General features: G+C 44.6%; 1 protein-coding gene across 5 annotated transcripts in view; it reads right to left on the reverse strand.

Annotated features, from left to right (window-relative positions):
- Nucleotides 1–206: 206 nt before the first annotated feature.
- Nucleotides 207–20,018, reverse strand: part of KPNA6 (karyopherin subunit alpha 6) — a 59,133-nt gene continuing 39,321 nt past the window's right edge. For 4 of the 5 annotated variants that reach the window (XM_081585949.1, XM_081585951.1, XM_081585952.1 and 1 more), the window contains exons 4-14: nt 19,816–19,915; nt 18,585–18,679; nt 17,462–17,593; nt 15,915–16,003; nt 14,998–15,097; nt 14,520–14,683; nt 14,271–14,349; nt 12,651–12,776; nt 12,206–12,333; nt 11,046–11,224; nt 207–5,387 (exon numbers count right to left, since the gene is read on the reverse strand). In XM_081585949.1, the coding sequence (XP_081442075.1) occupies nt 5,200–5,387; nt 11,046–11,224; nt 12,206–12,333; nt 12,651–12,776; nt 14,271–14,349; nt 14,520–14,683; nt 14,998–15,097; nt 15,915–16,003; nt 17,462–17,593; nt 18,585–18,679; nt 19,816–19,915 (1,380 nt within the window). In that variant the 3' untranslated portion in view covers nt 207–5,199. Of the gene's footprint in view, nt 5,388–11,045; nt 11,225–12,205; nt 12,334–12,650; nt 12,777–14,270; nt 14,350–14,519; nt 14,684–14,997; nt 15,098–15,914; nt 16,024–17,424; nt 17,594–18,584; nt 18,680–19,815; nt 19,916–20,018 lie in introns of all 5 variants that reach the window. The other variant, XM_081585947.1, reaches the window with a different exon arrangement.

Here is a 20,018-nt window from a genome sequence, read left to right on the forward strand (position 1 = left end):
TAGATTTATCAACACTTAACAAATTGTTCATTTTAAATATGTTTACTGTATGTCAGTTATATTTCAATAAAGCTGATTTCAAAAATTCTTTGTAGCAGAAGCAAGCTGTTACAACTCTTAATTCCACTTGTTAGGCCACAAATTTAAACACCTTCACTTCATTGACTTCCAAGAAATCCAGTCTAGGATCACTCCAAAGAACACAATTTAGAACTTTGCAACAGGTTTTTATTTTTGCTTTATATCTATTACAGTGTTTGAAACCTAAAGAAATACATTTTCTCTTCAAATTTGGATGTGTATATAAATATCATTTGTCTGGACTCAGCACACTCAATGCCATGGTTTCTTGGCCTATATCTGCTCTGAAATTATCAAGCTTTGTCTGTCTACCCAGGCGCCCTGAGAACATGGAAAACAATAGCTAGAGTTTATAGTTCTTAAAAGCAAAGTAAATTTGGAGAGAAAAACCAGTGAGGAAACAGGTTTGATTCACCTTCCTAGGGTCTGTAGCTGGGAACCCAAGATGTTTTTGAGGGACATCTGCTCTGTCTTGGGTAACTGGGGCCTCACACCTTATTTGCTTCTTTAGTGGTCCAACCAAAGGCAATTCCCACAAAAACTGGCTGAAAGAGCCAATACCCAACTCCAGGGCTTCAGGATTCTCGCCATGGCAATTTTCTCTTCCCAAACCCAGAGGCTGAACACCTGACCTAGGTAGGGATGCAGGGCTTGAATTTAGCAGAGGGGTTCAGGTATGTGCTAACGTGTACAGCAGCAGTCAGGCTGGCCCAGAAGTAGTAAGGTGGGCCCGAACACACTGAAGGCCTTTAGGATACACTACACAAACCTTTTTCCTGGGGTGTTCTGGGTCCAAAATTTAATGGTGCTTCTTCTAACTCACAGCCAGGTTTGATTCTGCACATAGCCCAGGCCTGATGCAAAACGCCCTCTCAGGGGAAAACTAACAGCTTTAATTTACAGACTTATTTGGTTTGTACTGACCTCAAAATTCTTCCCTACCATGGTCTTCTTCTGGAGGTGGGGCTAGGGAATAGTCAGTGGGATGACTGAATCCTTTATGAAGGCCTTGGCCAAAGAACAGCTATTGCCTACCACATGGATCCCTGCAGGGCCCAATTCTCAGCTTGCTGGCTTAACAAAAAAATACAAAAGTTAAAGACAGAAAAAATACTGGACAAGATTGGTCTAAAATGTGCAATCCTAAAATAGCTGTGGAAGAAACCTACTCTGAGCAGTTTCTCAAGTCTCACATGTACTTATTTCTAGGATAGTCCTACCTGGAAGGTGTTGCTAGCCTTTCCTATGGTTGTGAGCCTTTCCTATGGTTCGTGCGCTGAGCCTTGCACCCTTCCCCAGCCTGCCAAGGAGGCCCCCAGGCAGCACCCTATGGGTCCCTGTAGTGCCTGCAGAGACCTGCAGAATCTGGCTCCCGGCCTTCAACTGAGAATCCAGAACCCAAGCCCAAAAGATGTATCTACTGAGGAATATTCAAGATGATGGAAACCAAACTAAGTGAGTCTTGGGGAGAAGAGACGTGGCCTGAACAAATGAGCTGAGAGGCCTTCAAAGAAGGGGGCATGTGGGAGGAGGAAGTACTGACAGGCATTCATCTCCTTCCCTTCTATTTTGCTAGAAACAGGTAACTATATAGGGGAAGGCAGGCAGACATGAGAAAATGGAAGTCCAGTTCATTCTGCTAGAGTTTTCATATTAAACTGGTCTGGCTTGAGGGCAATGGAAAGTCAGTGCCCAAGAGCCTTCTTTTGCTCTTCCCTGACTAAGCATGGTAGCAGCTATAATCTGTGTAGTTCAGCTCTAAAAAAAATAGGGCTGTTGGAAAGTCTTCCAAGGGAAGAGAGAATAGGAGTAGATCTAGGGGTTCTAGGTAAAGGGGAACACAAAGGGCCCCTGAAAGCTGAAGTCATCAACACCTGTTCCTTGGAAGGGTCCTTTGTACTCACTGCCTCAAGTAACCAGGCTGGCCAGGTGAGGATGGAAACTCTGTGGTTCTAACAAGGTTGCAGCCAATACCAAGGCCAGCCAGTCACTGGGGATAGCTCAGTCTTCTAAGACCAGAAAAGGTCCTGTTAATACTAGCGAAGATGGGTGGGTGTGGGATGTCCAGAAGGGCTGGCAAAAACGAACAGCTGTTCAAAACTACTTGAACACTTTAGCTAAGAAAATGGCTCCTTGTCCCCTTACTTGACACCTAAACATCACCAACCCACCAGAGATCTTAAAATGCAAATAGCTGTGTGCTGAAACGTTAACCTTCCAAATACACATTTTCTCAGGCTATTTCCTACAGCAGGCTGGGGAGCCCCTCCGTCCCTGTAACATCCAATCAGAAATCTGTCAGAAAGCTCTGCCTTCACCTGGGCCAGGGTCTGCCGTCAGATGAGGGCTGTCCATGAAAAGTGGCCGTCAAGCCTGGGCTAAAAAGAAACAGTATTTTGCTTCCCAAGATGAACAAAGGAGAGGGGGACACAAAAGATGATGTTACCGTCTCTGGGGGCTGGAAGAACTTCACCTGTTAACTGAAAGGGAGGTCAGAGGAATATAATGGGAAAACACAGTCTGAGGAAGACACTAAACAAAGGAAAGCTCCTAGAGGCCATGTTTATTTGATGAGAAATTTGTCCTCATGTTGTGCTCTGGGAGACACGTCAGCCTTTGGAGTCCTTGGAGAAAGCAGCCTTCAAGAAGGAGCTGATAATCAGAAGAGTCTTCTATTTAGTACATGGCCCAGATGTGAAGCAAAAGTAGGAACAATTGGGGAAGGCAGGATGTGTATGTCTCACAGTAAGACTCTGGCCCCAATGTCAGGGACTTAACTATTGCTAGAGATACAAAAAGTAGTTCTTATTAAAATGCTCTGGCTGTTGGGCAACGTCACGGGGTGGGGGGTGACTTTCTTTTGAACTGTAGTAGGAGTAATGGAGTCACCAGGCCAAGTGAAAAGGGTCCTGCCCCTTGCCTACCAGGGAGAGTGGGGCTTGGTAATTATCATGCCCAAACTGAAGAGTAGCATCTGACTCACTCAGGTGGTATGGCACTGCTATCACTTTTCAGTGATAACCACTAATCCCAACCATTTTTCTCAGAAAATGCCTCTGGAGTTGGATCTCAATACTCGAAAAAGAGGGCAGATTCAAAACCAAGGGGCAAAAGGACCTGAACTTTTTATCTATAAGCAGAGTGGCACAGATTTCACCTGAGCCAGAGGTGGGATACGCAGGAATGGGAGCAAGAATGGCATTGTTTCTGGGGAAGGGAAAATATAGCTTGGACCAGGGCATCTCCAACTGATCTCTGTGGGGAAGCAGCGAAGGGCAGACAGAATGTGCCTTCAGCTCCACCGCTGGCCTACACTTTAGCCAACAACTTCCTCCACTCACTCCATCAGCTGGGCTTTACTTCATTACTATGTAACCCACTGACGCATACAGGCAAGCCAGTGAGGCACTGCAGTAGCTCTACTCAAAGGGAAAAGGCAAGGCATTGGGATTGTAAGTGTCACAGGAAGGGCAATATCCAAACCATGTATAGGGATCCCAATCCAGAAAGATATCAGTCACTCTCAAAAAAGTCCTGAGGCTGCTGTATCTCTGTAGTAAGAGGAGAGGCAGCCACCTGTGATAACTTACGTGGACAAGGGCATGTGAGACTGACTCTGAGGAGGCAGACTGCTGTCTGGGTTTCCTGATGCAAGCAGGATGCTCAGCAGTAAGGACTAGAGTGGTAGACTTCACCAAGCCCTGGAGCCCTTGCTCCCTTCAGGTACTGGGACAATCAGACCAGGCTGACCTGCGATATAAAGGCTCCAGAGCTAAGGGTTTGTCCAGGTGGTGGCCTGGTACCCAAGCAGACAGATCAAGGTCAGGCTTCCTGAGCAAAAGAGCTTCCACATCTCTTTTTGGTCTTCCTCACGGTATCCTACTTACAGAAGTTACAGAGACAGTTCTTCCTCTTGAGACCAATTAAGATTGACCTACCTAATATATAGAATATAAAAAAATACAGAACTTTTTGACATTCTCTCCTTTGGAAGTAAAATATACATGATCCAACTACAGAAGAGGAAGAAGGAGAAGAAAGGCCAAAGGCAAGGATACCCTGGCTATCCCAATACATGACACTCACTCCAACCTCCTTTGCAACTTATGGGTCACCGGAGCAAGGACTTTCTCCTCAGGAGAAAGCAAGGACCACAGCCCTCTGTCGCGTGCTTAGGAGAAAATACAGCTACCTCAGAGGTTCATTTCAACTCTGAGGGGAATTTTCAAGTAAACAAATGAAGTCAGGTCGCACCACTGGAAGGTGGGTAGGAAACATGGGATCAGTAGCGACACATGGGAAGCCCTGTCTGAAGGCCTGTGTTCTTCCTTGCTCACTCCCACTGGTGTACATGCCCCAGGAGAGTGAAGGGGATCTCCCAAACTAAAGAGGTCTGGGCAAGGGGTTAGAAGGAAGGAGGGGCCTTTGTCTCATGGTGACTTTCCCCTCAGTCTCTAGTCCCAGACAATGCTGGCAGCTGGGTTTCCTAATACCAGGAACTCATGGCTCTGGGAAAGAGCAATCGTAATACAAGAAAAAATGTGCAAAAGAAAAAAATTAAATAACTCAATCCAAGCATACAAGATTAATATTCTGTCAGAGCAAGAACACTTTGTTTTGGATTTCTCCCCTCCCCTCCCACCCCCCCACCTCTGGAATATTCCGTCTGCTCAAGTACCCAAGATAAGAGTTACACAGATCAGGGCAGAGGACTGGGAAGGATGAAGGAAGATAATAGGGAAGGAAGTCACCACTAAAGAAGAAAAAAATAAAAATTAAAAAAAAAAAAGGTGCAAAATTGGTTACCTCAGTCCTCCTTTGTCTACCCCTGGGCTCCTGGGTTAAAGACATATGTGCAGCCAAAATATAGTGTAAGGAAGAAAAACCCAACACGTCCCCTTCTTGTCACAAAACCCAAACGTGAGCCTCAGATGGTTCTGTCTGTCCAGAGGGTGCTCCCTCCAGGGAAGGGGTCGGAGCAGGTCAAGAGCACAGTTTCCAGGGCAGCAGAGGTGTGTGGTGGCTGATGGTGGGAGGGCTGGTTTCCCGCCCACCAGAGGGCTGCTTTTCCGCTGGTTGGTGGTGCTTCCCATCCCCTCCCCTCCCTGGAGGCAGACATTATAGCTGGAAGCCCTCCATGGGGGCCTCGGGCTGCTGGAAGATGAACTGCTGTTGCGTCTCATCCACTTGGGGAGCCAGGCTGCTATCATCATCTTCTACGCCAAAGTAGTGCTCGATGAGGTCAAAGGCCTTCTGGTAGATCTCCTGGTTCTCATGGCTCTGGAGAAACTCAATTTTATCCAAGCCTATGATGGCAAGAAGGAAGCAGGGAAAAGAATGAACTTGGAGTGCTTTAGTATGGGTCCATAAAACGTGAATGTATTTTTTCCTTCCCTGAGGTATATTAGCATTTATAAACACAAGTAATATGGTCAGGTCTCTCTTTGATCTGAAAGAGCTGTGATCTTTACTTAAAGTTACATAACCCCGGGCCGGAGGTAAGGGACGGCGGCTGCGCTTTGTTGGAGCAGCCGTGAAGAGAGACCCCGTGTCCAAGGTAAGAGAAACCCAGGTAAGACGGTGGGCACTGAGAGAGGGGATCAGAGGGCAGACAGGCTGAAACTACAGTCAGGGACAACTACCCAGTCTGATCACATGGACCACAGCCTTGTCTAACTCAATGAAACTAAGCCATGCCGTATGGGGCCACCCAAGATGGACAGGGCATGGTGGAGAGGTCTGACAGAATGTGGTCCACTGGAGAAGGGAATGGCAAACCACTTCAGTATTCTTGCCTTGAGAACCCCATGAACAGTATGAAAAGGCAAAAAGATAGGACACTGAAACATGAACTCCCCGGGTCAGTAAGTGCCCAATGTTACTGGAGATCAGTGGAGAAATAACTACAGAAAGAATGAAGGGATGGAGCCAAAGCAAAAACAACACCCAGCTGTGGATGGGACTGGTGATAGAAGCAAGATTCGATGCTGTAAAGAACAATATTGTATAGGAACCTGGAATGTTAGGTCCACGAATCGGGGCAAATTGGAAGTGGTCAAACGAGATGACAAGAGTGAACATTGACATTCTAGAAATCAGTGAACTAAGATGTACTGGAATTGGTGAATTTAACTCAGATGACCATTATATTTACTACTGTGGGCAGGGATCCCTTAGAAGAAACGGAGTTGCCATCATAGTCAACAAGAGTCCGAAATGCAATCTCAATGCAATCTCAAAAATGACAGAATGATCTCTGTTCGTTTCCAAGGCAAACCATTCAATATCACGGTAATTCAAGTCTATGCCCTGACCAGTAACACTGAAGAAGCTGAAGTTGAACAGTTCTATGAAGACCTACAAGACCTTCTAGCACTAACACCCAAAAAAGATGTTCTTTTCATTATAGGGGACTGGAATGCAAAAGTAGGAAGTCAAGAAACACCTGGAGCAAGAGGCAAATTTGGCCTTAGAGTACAGAATGAAGCAGGGCAAAGGCTAATAGAGTTCTGCCAAGAGAATGTGCTGGTCATAGCAAATACCCTCGTCCAACAACAAAAGAGAAGACTCTACACATGAACATCACCAGATGGTCGACACCGAAATCATATTGATTATATTCTTTGCAGCCAAAGATGGAGAAGCTCTATGCAGTCAGCAAAAACAAGACCAGGAGCTGACTGTGGCTCAGATCATGAACTCCTTATTGCCAAATTCAGACTGAAATTGAAGAAAGTGGAGAAAACCACCAGACCATTCAGGTATGACCTAAATCAAATCCCTTGTGACTATAAAGTAGAAGTGAGAAATAGATTTAAAGGACTAGATCTGATAGACAGAATGCCTGATGAACTATGGACGGAGGTTCATGACATTGTATAGGAGACAGGAACCAAGACCATCTCCAAGAAAAAGAAATGCAAAAAAGAAAAATGGCTGTCTGAGGAGGCCTTACAAATAGCTCTGAAAAGAAGAGAAGTGAAAAACAAAGGAGAAAAGGAAAGATACCCATTTGAATGCAGAGTACCAAAGAATAGCAAGGAGAGATAAGAAAGCCTTCCTCGGCGATCAATGCAAAGAAACAGAGGAAAACAATAGAATGGGAAAGACTAGATATCTCTTCAAGAAAATTAGAGATACCAAGGGAATATTCATGCAAAGATGGGTTCAATAAAGGACAGAAATTGTAGAGACCTAACAGAAGCAGAAGATATTAAGAAGAGATGGCAAGAATACACAGAAGAATTGTACAAAAAAGATCTTCACGACTCAGATAACCACGATGGTGTGATCACTTACCTAGAGCCAGACATCCTGGAATGTGAAGTCAAGTGGGCCTTAGGAAGCATCACTACGAACAAAGCTAGTGGAGGTGATGGAATTCCAGTTGAGCTATTTCAAATTCCGAAAGATGACGCTGTGAAAGTGCTGCACTCAATATGCCAGCAAACTTGGGAAACGCAGCAGTGGCCACAGGACTGGAAAAGGTCAGTTTTCATTCCAACTCAAAGAAAGGCAATGCCAAAGAATGCTCAAACTACCGCACAACTGCACTCATCTCACATGGTACTAAAGTAATGCTTAAAATTTTCCAAGCCAGGCTTCAGCAACACGTGAACCGTGAACTTCCAGATGTTCAAGCTGGTTTTAGAAAAGGCAGAGGAACCAGAGATCAAATTGCCAACATTCGCTGGATCATCAAAAAAGCAATAGAGTACCAGAAAAACATCTATTTCTCCTTTATTGACTATGCCAAAGCCTTTGACTGTGTGGATCATAAAAAGCTGTGGAAAATTCTGAAAGCAATGGGAATACCAGACCACCTGACCTGCCTCTTGAGAAACCTGTATGCAGGTCAGGAAGAAACAGAACTGGACATGGAACAACAGACTGGTTCCAAATAGGAAAAGGAGTACGTCAAGGCTGTATATTGTCACCCTGCTTATTTAACTTATATGTAGAGTACATCATGAGAAACGCTGGGCTGGAGGAAGCACAAGCTGGCATCAAGATTGCCGGGAGAAATATCAATAACCTCAGATATGCAGATGACACCACCCTTATGGCAGAAAGTGAAGAAGAACTAAAGAGCCTCTTGATGAAAGTGAAAGAGGAGAGTGAAAAAACTGGCTTAAAGCTCAACATTCAGAAAACAAAGATCATGGCATCCAGTCCCATCACTTCATGGCAGATAGTTGGGGAAACAATGGCAACAGTGGCTAACTATATTTCTGGGCTCCAAAATCACTGCAGATGGTGATTGCAGCCATGAAATTAAAAGACGCTTGCTCCTTGGAAGGAAAGTTATGACCAACCTAGATAGCATATTAAAAAGCAGAGACATTACTTTGCCAACAAAGGTCCGTCTAGTCAAGGCTACTGGTTTTTCCAGTAGTCATGTATGGATGTGAGAGTTGGACTGTAAAGAAAGCTGAGCACCGAAGAATTGATGCTTTTGAACTGTGGTGTTGGAGAAGACTCTTGAGAGTCCCTTGGACTGCAAGGAGATCCAACCAGTCCATCCTAAAGGAGATCAGTCCTGGGTGTTCATTGGAAGGACTGATGTTGAAGCTGAAACTTCAATACTTTGGCCACCTCATGCAACGAGCTGACTCATTGGAAAAGACCCTGATGCTGGGAAAGATTGAGGGCAGGAGGAGCAGGGGACAACAGAGGATGAGATGGCTGGATGGCATCACCGACTCGATGGACATGGGTTTGGGTAGACTCAGGGAGTTGGTGCTGGACAGGGAGGCCTGGCGTGCTGCGGTTCATGGGGTTGCAAAGAGTCGGACACAACTGAGCAACTGAAATTAACTGAACGTAACCCCAAAGGAAAACAACTAAAATGTCAGTTATTAATCAGTGGTTTAACCTGGGCAAACTGTTAACCATTCCGAATCTCTTGGAGATGAGTAGTAAGTCAATCCAGTACCCCTAACAGAACTTGCCAAGGAAACCATAAACAAAATAAAAAGCTAACCTGTAGAATGGAAGAAAATATTTGCAACTGATGCAACCGACAAGGGCTTAATTTCTAAAACATACTAACAGCTCACATGGCTCACTAAGAACAACAGAAGACCCAACCCATCAAAAAATGAGCAGAAGACTTACACAGACGTTTCTCCAAAGACATACACATGGCCAAGAGGCACATGAAAAGATGCTCACCATCACTAATTATTAGAGAAATGGAAATTGAAACTATAATGAAGGTATTACTTCACACCAGTCAGAATGGGCATCATCAAAAAGTCAACAAGGGAATTCCCTGGCAGTCCAATGGTTAGGACTGAGCGGTTTCACTACCAGGGCCGTGGGTTCAACCCCTGGTCAGGGAACTAAAATCCCGCAAGCCAAAAGATATGACAAATAAAAAATCAAAAACAAACCAAAAGTATACAAATAATAAATGCTGGAGAGGGTTTGGAGAAAAGGGAGCCCTCCTGTACTGTTGGTGGGAATGTAAACTGGTGTAGCCACAATCGAGGTTCCTTGAAAAACTAAAAACAGACCTACCATATGATCCAGTGATCCCACTCCTGGGCATATATCTGGAGCAAACTAATTTGAAAAGATATATACACTCCAATGTTCATAGCAGCACTACTTACTATAGCCAAGACATGGAAGCAACCTGAGTGTCCAGCAACTGATGAATGGATAAAGATGACGTGGTGGATATTTACAATGGAAAATTACTCACCCATAAGTAAGAATAAAATAATGCCATTTGCAGCAACATGGATGGACCCAGACATAATCATACTAAGTAAAGTAAATCAGACAAAGACAATTATCATATGATATCACATATGTGGAATCTAAAAAAAACTGATAGAAGTGAACTTATTTATAAAACAAAAAGAGACACACTGACATAGAACACAAAATTATGATTCAGTTCAGTTCAGTTCAGTCGCTCAGTCATGTCCGACTCTTTGCAACCCCATGAATTGCAGCACGCCAGGCCTCTCTGTCCATCACCAACTCCCGGAGTCTACCCAAACCCATGTCCATCGAGTCGGTGATGCCATCCAACCATCTCATCCTCTGTCGTCCCCTTCTCCTCCCGCCCTCAATCCTACCCAGCATTAGGGTCTTTTCCAATGAGTCAACCCTTCGCATGAGGTGGCCAAAGTATGGGAGTTTCAGCTTCAACATCAGACCTTCCAATGAACACCCAGGATTGATCTCTTTTAGGATGGATTGATTGGATCTCCTTGCAGTCCAAGGGACTCTGAAGAGTTTTCTCCAACACCACAGTTCAAAAGCATCAATTCTTTAGCAAGGGGAAAAGGTGGGGAGGGACAATTATGAGTTTGGGATTAGCAGATACAAAGTGTGTGTGTCTGTGTGTGTATGCACACGTGAGTTGCTCAGTAGCTTCCGATGGACTGTAGCCTGCCAGGCTCCTGTCTACAGAATTTTCCAGGCAAGAATACTGGAGTGGGTTGCCATTTCCTCCTCCAGGGGCTCTTCACGACCCAGGGATCAAACCCGCATCTCTTGCATTGGCAGGCGGATTCTTTACCATTGTGTCACCTGGGAAGGCTTAGATACAAACTACTATTAACAAATTAGATGAACAAAAAGGACCTCCTGTACAGCACAGAGGACTTATCTAGTATCTTGTAATAAGCTTCTTTATAATGGAAAAAACAAAAGAAAGGAACTTGCTACAAACTCAGCTGAAACATGCCTTCCAGCTCCTTATCCTATTATCAATTCTGGAGCTTTATTTTTGCATCTGTACCATAACCTACTTACCGGGTACAGACTATCACAAAGAGAACTGATCCACTGCTCCTCAGAAGAGATGGAACTTGTGGGATAAAACTTTGCATTCAATGGTGACCACACACCCTGACATACATATACTACTTCAGAGGTTCTGAACTAGAACTTATGGTTCTGAACTTGACTTATGGCAGACATTAGTTTGGGGAGAGGGCACATACCATAGGCTTCCTCAATGAGGCCACAGTAGGGATTGACCCCTGAGCCACTGCGCTTGCCCTCTTGCTCTCCAAGCCGAAGGATGTTCTCCAGTCCATTGAGGGCCACTTGCACGATCTTTGAATCCATCACAGTCAGCAAGTCGCACAGGGGTTTGATGCAGCCCAAGGAGACCAGGTACCTGAAGGGCAGAGGCCAGCTAAGTTCTAAATCAAGACGAGATAAGGGAGGTGCCAGGCCGGTGCTCTGGGGTCCCTGGGTCTCCTTCACACATATCAGTGCTCTCAGCAATTCACTCTGCTTGAGCCCGCATAAACACGCAAGCTTCATCTCAGTCTCTTCACTCTCTCAATACCACTGGTTTAGTGCATTTCCATGTAGAAGGCTGCCACAGATTCCTCCTCCTGGTCACTAATGTGTTCCTGCAGCAGTACTACCTACTCTGAAACATCATTTCCCTGCTTAAAATTTTCACAGTCCAAGCTCTACTCTCAATATAATCAGGCTCCTAAACTTTTTTAGCTTCATCTCACATGATTCCCTTCCAAGAATACTACATTCCAGTCAAACATGTGAAGGTCTCTAGGTTTCTGATTTTTGTACTTATGCTTTTTCCTGTCCAAAATGCCATTCACAACCCTATATCCTCAAAAGCTTAACTCAATGGCTATCCTTTCCTCCTAAGGTTTTATAATATGTTGAATATACTCTCCCTTCCTAAGCTACAAGCTGAAGGCAAGGCACTTCTTTAATTCCCACCACTCCAACTCAAGTTCATAATGGAAAGCAGAATCAAAGAGCATCTTCACACAAAATAGCTTTCCTATTTACTTCTCCCAAGTATCATTGCCAAAAATGATTTCCCAAGGAAACTGCTCTGAATGAGCCATTGCATGGTTCTCTTTCATTTGTATGAGTAATTGTGAATTATATACATTTAAATTCTCTTGTGGGTAAAAAGAGGCAGAGGAGAGATGGATGTCTGTGTCGTAAGTGTCCATGCTCTAGGAGGGAAAAGAGGCTACACTCTAGCAGCTTATCAGTTAAACCCTACTGAACAGGGGCAGACCTATCTCAGCAAAGGCAGTTTAGAGATCATATGTAACATAAGCTGAGTGGTAGAGTACACATATCACTCAAACAATGGGAAGGACTGTGGTACCTGATTTGTTCAGGGGTTCCTCCTGATGTGGCATTGGTGATGGCCCAGGCTGCCTCTTTCCTTGTACGGAACTCTGCTTTCTGAAGGATTTCAATCAATACAGGGAAGATGTTTGCATCTATGACAGCCTGAGAAGAATTGGGGGTTCGGGGGTGGGATATGGGGAAAAAAAAGTCACTTAAAGGAGAATAAGCAAATCCAGAACACAAATCAGCTAAGATTTAGAAACATTCCCCTTCCTCATAGTTCTCCTTTGTCCTCATATACGTAAGGTGGTGCAGAAGAACCTGGCTTCTGCTCCACAGAATCTTTGACCAATAGCATACATTGATCCCAATTTCAAAAGAGAAACAATTTTTTTCATCTAGAAGGCAATATCCCACAAAGTCTCATGATCCCAGGCCTTTCTACCACCACTCCCCAACCTCCCAACTGCTTGTTCTACCTGTATCTGAGCCCTGTTGCCAGCAGTGATATTTGAAATGGTCCAACAAGCTTCCTTTCGGATTGACTCCTTGGAGCTACTCAGGAGATGGAGGAGGCAAGGGAGGGCTGAACAGTTAAGAATGACCTAGAACACCAAAAGCACAGGCAACAAAAGACAAATTAAGATAAACTGGACTTAATCAAAATTTAAAACTTCTGTGCATCGAAGACATCTTTCAACAGAGTGAATTACACTAGTCACAGAATGGGATAAAGTATATTCAAATCTTATATCTGATAAAGATGAATATCCAGAATACATAAAAAACCAAAAAAGCTGAACATAGTTTAAAATGGGCAAATGATGTCTCTAGGGTAGCTATTCTTAAAAAATCCAGGCAATCCAATTGTTGGTAAAGATGTGGAGAAACTGGACCCTGGCACATGGCTGGTGGGAATGTAAACGGTACAGCCAGCGTGCTGAACAGTGTGGTGGCTCCTCAAAGTCTGTAAACATAGAACTACCCCATGACCCAGTAATTCCACCTCTGGGTATACGTCCCAAAGAACTGAAAACAGGGGCTCAAATAGAGATTTGCATGCCAATATTCGATGCAACATTACTAACACTAGCCAAAAGGTGAAAGCAACCCAAATGTCTATCAACAGATGAATGAATAAACCAAATGTGGCACATGTATACCAAGGAATACTATTTAGCCACCGAAAGGAATGAAGGTTTGACATACTAAAATATGAAATGAACTCTGAAAACGTGCTAAGTAAAATAAGTTGAAACAAAAGAACAAATATATATGGTTTGGTTTATGTGAGGTTTCTAGAGGAGTCAAACTCCCAAGAGACAAAAAGTACTGTGGTAGTTGCCAGGGGATGAGGGGAGGGGGAAATGGGAAGTTATTATTTAACGAGCACAGAGTTTCAGTTCCGAATGATGCAAAAGTTGTGCAGATGGATGGTTGTGATGGTTAAATAACAACATGAATGCACTTAATGGCACTGTACTATACTTAAAAACAGGATATTTTAAGTTATGAATATTTGTTTACAAGTCGTGCTCACACACACAAAGAATGATCTAGAAAATGAGTGTGGGTTTGAGTGAGATTGCTCACCTCATTTTGAAATTTGTTAAGAATCCCACAGAATTATGCAGACTACTGAAGACTCAAAGAATAACCAGCTCTCCAGCCTGTGTATACAGAAACCTTGCATACTGCGCCCTCTATGGAGGTATTAGTAACAGAGGACTAACATGAGGTAAACCATGGGATCCCAAAGGTTTAGTTAGGAAGTAGGGGTGAGGGTCCATAGATTTTAGTATTTCAACGGTACCATAACAGAAAAGCTGTTAACAATTCCTTTACAATGTCCCAGGTGGTAAGTCAAGTTATTCCATTTAGTTTTTCTTCAATAGCACCCAATGGATAATGACTTGCTTCCAATTTATATAAAAAACGAAGGCAACCAAACTGCCCATAAATCATACGGAAAGTGGGAGAGTTGGAATTTTTCCTTTAAGCCTATGCTTTCTTGCCTAGATCACACCGCCTCCCACCAGGACTAAAGTCTACAGCAGGGAAGGATTTTGCCAACAGACAGCTCTCCTCCACCTCCTTACCTGGGTCTGGATGTCATCCCCGGTGACGATGTTACCCACAGCTCTCAGAGCAGGAGAAGCCACTTTGTTATCATTGTGCCTATAGAAGAGGGTGATCTGGTCAGTAGAGGGCCAGCACCAAGCATTCAGCTCTGCTGAATGCACCAAGGCCTGCAGCACTCATGGGTCCAGACCCTTGCACAGGGTAACAGACTGCCAACTGCAGTTCTGAGCTTGGAATCTGTACCCTTTCTAACTGGGATTACTCACATGAGAAGCTCGACCAATCTCCGGCAGACTCCAGAGTCTATGACTGCCTGGATCTTCTCATTGGGGCCATCAGACAGATAAGAGAGGGCCCAGCAAGCATCTGCCAGCAAGTCTGAGTCGCTGCTGAAGAGAAGGCGAGACAGCACGGGCAAACAGGGGGAGACCTATTGGAAGCAGAGAGGGATTCATAGAGGGACACGGTTACATCACCTCTACCACTAACCCTAACATGTTCGAGCCCTCCTCGACTGAGTAAGTCTAAGACCCAGAGATTTCTACTACATTAAGCCATCAGGCCCACATTTTCACTTTACCACCCTGGCACATGAGATCACCTACTTCACTGATGATTGCCTCTTTCAGTTTCCCACGGATCGAGACTCTGAGGGTTCCCCAAAGACTTGAAAACTCCCATGTCAAAATTCCTCCATATGAAGGAACCTGCTATTACTCAGGAACTGGTAAGAAGCTCTCTTACCTTTGCAAACTCTGGGGGTGGGTTCTTCCCTCGGCAGAGGTTTGACAGGGCCCAGACCGCATTCCGGGTCATTGTCAGTCGTGTGGACTTGGTAAGGAGTCTGAAGGAGACAGAAAAGCCAGATCCTGAGCAATGATGCCCTTTGCATAGAGCTGTTGTCTATGAACCCCAGGAGCACATTCAATCAGACCCCTACGACTCTAGTCGCCTCACTGTATTTTCCTACCCATAATTTAAATGAGTTAGTTTGGTCCAGGAGGCCAATCTACATCTTCATAGGGGATTAGGACCAGCTGTGGTTGTTAAGCCCATGGCTAATAAGGACGGAGAGCTGGACCTTGAATAAGCATGCTAAATGAAGTTTTAGTGTGAGGGCTTTAGCTATGCAGTACAGATTGATTTTCTGTGACAGGCCCACAAATGAGTTCTAATAGTAGCTTACGAGGTTGTGACTTCTCAAGAATAACTCCTTCCTCTGCTTTGGTTTAGATGTAGCTCTACTTTAAGGGCATGGAGGAAGGGATGGGAGCATCCATATGACCCTGCATGGGGTCTTAGATCTGTGGTTTACAACAGAGGTCTCCGATGTACCTGTGCATAAACCCATAGAAAGTCAATGAGTTTTGCAGAGAAGGTTAGGTTTTTCTAGATGGGCTATTCCTTCCTCTCTCCTCTGGCTCAGCAATGAGCCAAGTATGACCAACAGGAGAGTCTACAGTGCTGTGAAGCTAGAAGCACAAGAACAGACCAGTGGCACAATCTTCCTACTCTCAAAAGATAACCTTTTACTCTGTCAATCAGAATGCACTTTTAGCATTTTGGGATTTACTCATCATCTTAAGGTAAACTGTCCCCCAAAGATCTGCTACCTGGCTGCCCTACAGATGCCCCAGGTGCAGATGATAGTAATTACTCACGTTAACAAAGGATTGAGGATGGAACAGTTTAAGACGTAATCTCGGCAAACGGAGCTGTCTCCAGCTATGTTTCCCAGTGCCCAGACTGCCTGAAAAAGGGAAGATGGAACTGTCACCCACAGAGCCTAGTGGCTTCTGTGAGTACTTCACACTCACAACTACAGAGTGACACACAGCAGTAACCAGCACGAACATCCCATCAAGCCCTGAAATACACCAAACAAGCTCAGGTACCCTCCTTGTTGACATTCTTATTGAGTTCCTGCTCTATGAGGACTTTTCCTCTGAGAATTCCTGGGTTTGGGAGGGAAAGCAGGCTGCCACTGTACTGCAGCCAGAGAAGCCAAACCAAAGCCTCCTTATCCTTACCTCCTCATCCCCCATAAAAGGAGAAAATGATGGGAAACTTGCCTTCTTGTACCCTCATAGGACCAACCCTATATGTATTAATAGAGGAAAAATCCTCAGTACCACTCCACTTCTAGTCAACCAGTAAAACTCCAGCGGAAGAAATGGAAGTAGGGTTTTTATGATCCATAGATGTTGAGAAATGGGTACTGTGGTTTCTTTTTCCCAACACCACCTGACACCCAACATGTGGAGTTTTCTTCTACATCAATTCTCCGATACCGTGTCAGTGAAAAGTGAAAGTCACTCAGTTGTGTCCGACTCTTTGTGACTACATGGACTATATATAGTCTATGGAATTCTCTTAGGCCAAAATATTGGAGAGGGTAGCCGTTCCCTTCTCCAGGGGAATCTTCCCAACCCAGTAATTGTACTGGGGTCTCCTGCATTGCTGGTGGATTCTTTACCAGCTGAGCTACCAGGAAAGCTGTGTCAATTCAATAGGTAGGGGCTCAGTCCCACAAGACTGGCCTCACTTAGATACTAGCTGCAACTCCCAGGTGCCACCTATACTTCTTACCAACTGGCTATAAATTCAGGAGTTCCACATTCTGCAATGATTCACAGAACTCAGGAAAACTGTACTCATGTTTACCAGTTTACTCTAATAGATACAACTCAGGAAGAGCTAAATAGAAGAGATGCAGAGGGCAAGGTATGGGGCGAGGAGCAGAGGTTGCACAGAACTCCTGTGCCCTCTCCAGGCATGTCACCTTCCCAGCACAGTGAGTGTTCACCACCCCAGCAGCTCTCTGAATCTCACTGTTCAAGACTTTTTTATAACCCAATATTTACTCCCTCTAACATCCCTAGGGAAGTTGGGGAGGAGGGGTGGGAAGAATGGGGGCGGAGCGGGGCTGCACGTTCCTATTCTCTAATCCCAAGTTTGGTCTTTCTGGTGACTAGCCCCCTCTTCCTGAAGCTATCTAAGGCCTCACCCTGAGACATATCATTAGCACACACTCAGGTGTGTTGCAAAGGTGCTCTTTAGGAATAACAGAAGACGCTTGATCACTAAGAAAATCCCAAGGTTTTTAGGAGCTCTTTGCTCTTAACCTCTTAACTGGGGATAAAGGCAAAATATATTTTTTTATTATACCACTGACATCATCAAGAATTAAGTCAAATTTGGGTATTACCTGTTCCTGTACATCCTCAAAGTCCGAGTTAAGCAGCTCTATAAAAATGGGGACGGCCCCTGCTTCAATGACAATTTTGGTCTGCTGAGAGGTTCCAGAGGCAATGTTTGTTAGAGCCCAGGCAGCTTCAAACTGAAAGTGAGATTAAAGCCATGACTGAGAGGTCATTCCAGACAGAGCAGCTGTGCCTACCAGCTGGCTCAGAGCAGTTAAGTCTCCTGCCCTGACTTGAAAAACAAACAAACAAACAAAGCACACAAGCCTTTCCCTCTTCTCCTTTAAATGAAAGGAAGAATTACGGGCAGTGACATAACATAATAGGAAGACAGAACTAGGTTTCCATGGTCCTAGGTCTAGTCCTGCACTACCACAGCCCCCATGAGTCCTTGGGCAAGCCATGTTTTGTTTTTGTTTTTCCTAGAGGCAAAGAGGAAGAGAGCTTGAAAAAGTTAGGAGAAGGAGAAAGAATGAAAGAAGACTCATGAAGAGTAGTGAAACCTGGGAGCAACACCAAATCTTTACTATTCCCCCCACCACCTCAATTGGTTGTCGTTGTTGAGTCGCTAAGTCGTGTCCAACTCTTTTGCGACCCCACAGACTGCAGCCTGCCAGGATCCTCTGTCTGTGGGATTTCCCAGGCAATAACACTGGAGTGGGTTGCGGCAAGCCATGTTTTATTTACTGAACTTCACTTTATTCATTTCTGAAACCAGGATAAAAGTGAGATGGGTCTCTCAAGGATCCTTTCAGTCAAGTTTCTAGTAAGTTCTAGTAGAGTGGCTCATTACTCATTTGTGAGAAGAGAGGCCCAGAGAAGCAAAGGGGTTCACTCCAGAATTAGAAATGGACTAGAACGTTTTATGTATGTATGTGTACATACATACATGTATATATACTTATTCTATATCATAACCTCTGAATAATGAATCTGTCATATTCTGGTATCTTTCCTCTGAGCCTGTTTTCGGGAAGAGTTTGTGGCTCTCTTGCTTGAGGTCAAGTCCTCTGAGGTAACAGCATCTCCTTAAATGTTTCATCCTCAGAGATGTGTCTGTAGAAGCATGCCATAGCAATTTCTTGGCAAAAGGGCGTTCATCTGGCACCTCTCCACCCCAGGCCTCACCTGTAATGTACAATTCTCATTCCTCTTCAGAAACTCCACAAACCGATCCACCACTCCTGGAGTGTTGATAACTTCGTCTATTGGAGGACTGGGCTCTGGGAGAGGGACAAAGGAAAGAGAGAAGTCAGGAGAAGGGCTGGCTGATGCATTCACTGGGGTCAGTCCACCATCCTTCCTAAATACTCCTGACCATCCTTATAAACACTCCCAAGCTTCCTTTTGGTGAGGTAGTTTTTAACAATAGCAGGTCATTTTTGAACTATATCAAATAGTTGAGAATTTAGTAAAGCCAGTCCTAATTTAAGTACGCTCACCTTTGGCTTTCTAAATCTAAGCAAGTAAATAACCTTACTTAACTAAGCAAGCAAGAAAGTAAGGGAGAGATGACCAAAGTAGGTGCAACACTAAACACTTCCCTTCTAAGGTCAGCATTCTTTTCTTGGGAGGAAGAAAAGTCCTCCCAAGGTCAAAGGACAAAAGTCCTTGGGAGAAAAGAAAATATTTTTCCCATCATACAGCAAATTTTTACTGAGCAAAAAATGTGTGCCAGACGTGGTTCTGGGTACCAAGAATACAACAGTGAACAAAACCAAAAGTCCCTGTCCTCACAGAGCTTATATCCTAGTGAGAAGAAATACTGTTATGTTTGAAGGTAGTAAGTGTAATAGGAAATAAAATAGGTAGGGCAAGGTAAGGAGATTAAAAATGCTGCAGGGGGTGGGGGGAGCTGCAATTTTAGATAGGGTGTCAGAGTAGGCTTTGCTGAGAAAGGTAGGATCCAACCACAGAAATGAAGCAGCTGTCACACAGATTGTTGTTCTTTAGTTGCTGAGTTGTGTCTGACTCTTTTGCAACCTCATGGAATATAGCCTGCCAGGCTCCTCTGTCCATGGGATTTTCCAGGCAAGAATAATACTAGAGTGGGTTGCTATTTCCTTCTCCAGGGGATCTTCCCAACCCAGTGATCAAACCCGCTTCTCCTGCATTGGCAGATGGACTCTTTACCACTGAGCCACCAGGGAAGCCCTGTCACACAGATATCTGCAACTAAAGGGTATCAAGCAGAGGGAATGCCCATGCAAAAGGTAAGAATGTGCCTGGCTTGTCCAAGGACGCCACAGCCAACAGGGCTAGAGCAGAATGAGTGAAGGACAGTGGTTGATGAGGTCAGTGAGAGAAAGCAAGAGGCTAAGTCATGCAGGGCCTCTCTGGGGAAGTCTAGGCTTTGTACCTTTGGAGAGCAGTTTCCGGAATTTCTGTGTGGTTGCTAACTGCAGGTCAGGATCATCAGAAAAGAGCATCTCCACCATCTCTCTTGTGATCACACTCTCCTAGGACATAAAACAGGTTCATGACTTTGCAAACCAACACTAGAGCCAGATATAAGCCCATAATTCTGTTTGGCATCCTGCTTTCTAAAGACTTGAGGGCAGG

Source organism: Giraffa tippelskirchi, chromosome 3, assembly GCF_054371585.1.
Source record: "Giraffa tippelskirchi isolate mGirTip1 chromosome 3, T2T-mGirTip1v1.2.pri, whole genome shotgun sequence".
In the NCBI taxonomy this organism is placed as follows: domain Eukaryota; kingdom Metazoa; phylum Chordata; class Mammalia; order Artiodactyla; family Giraffidae; genus Giraffa; species Giraffa tippelskirchi.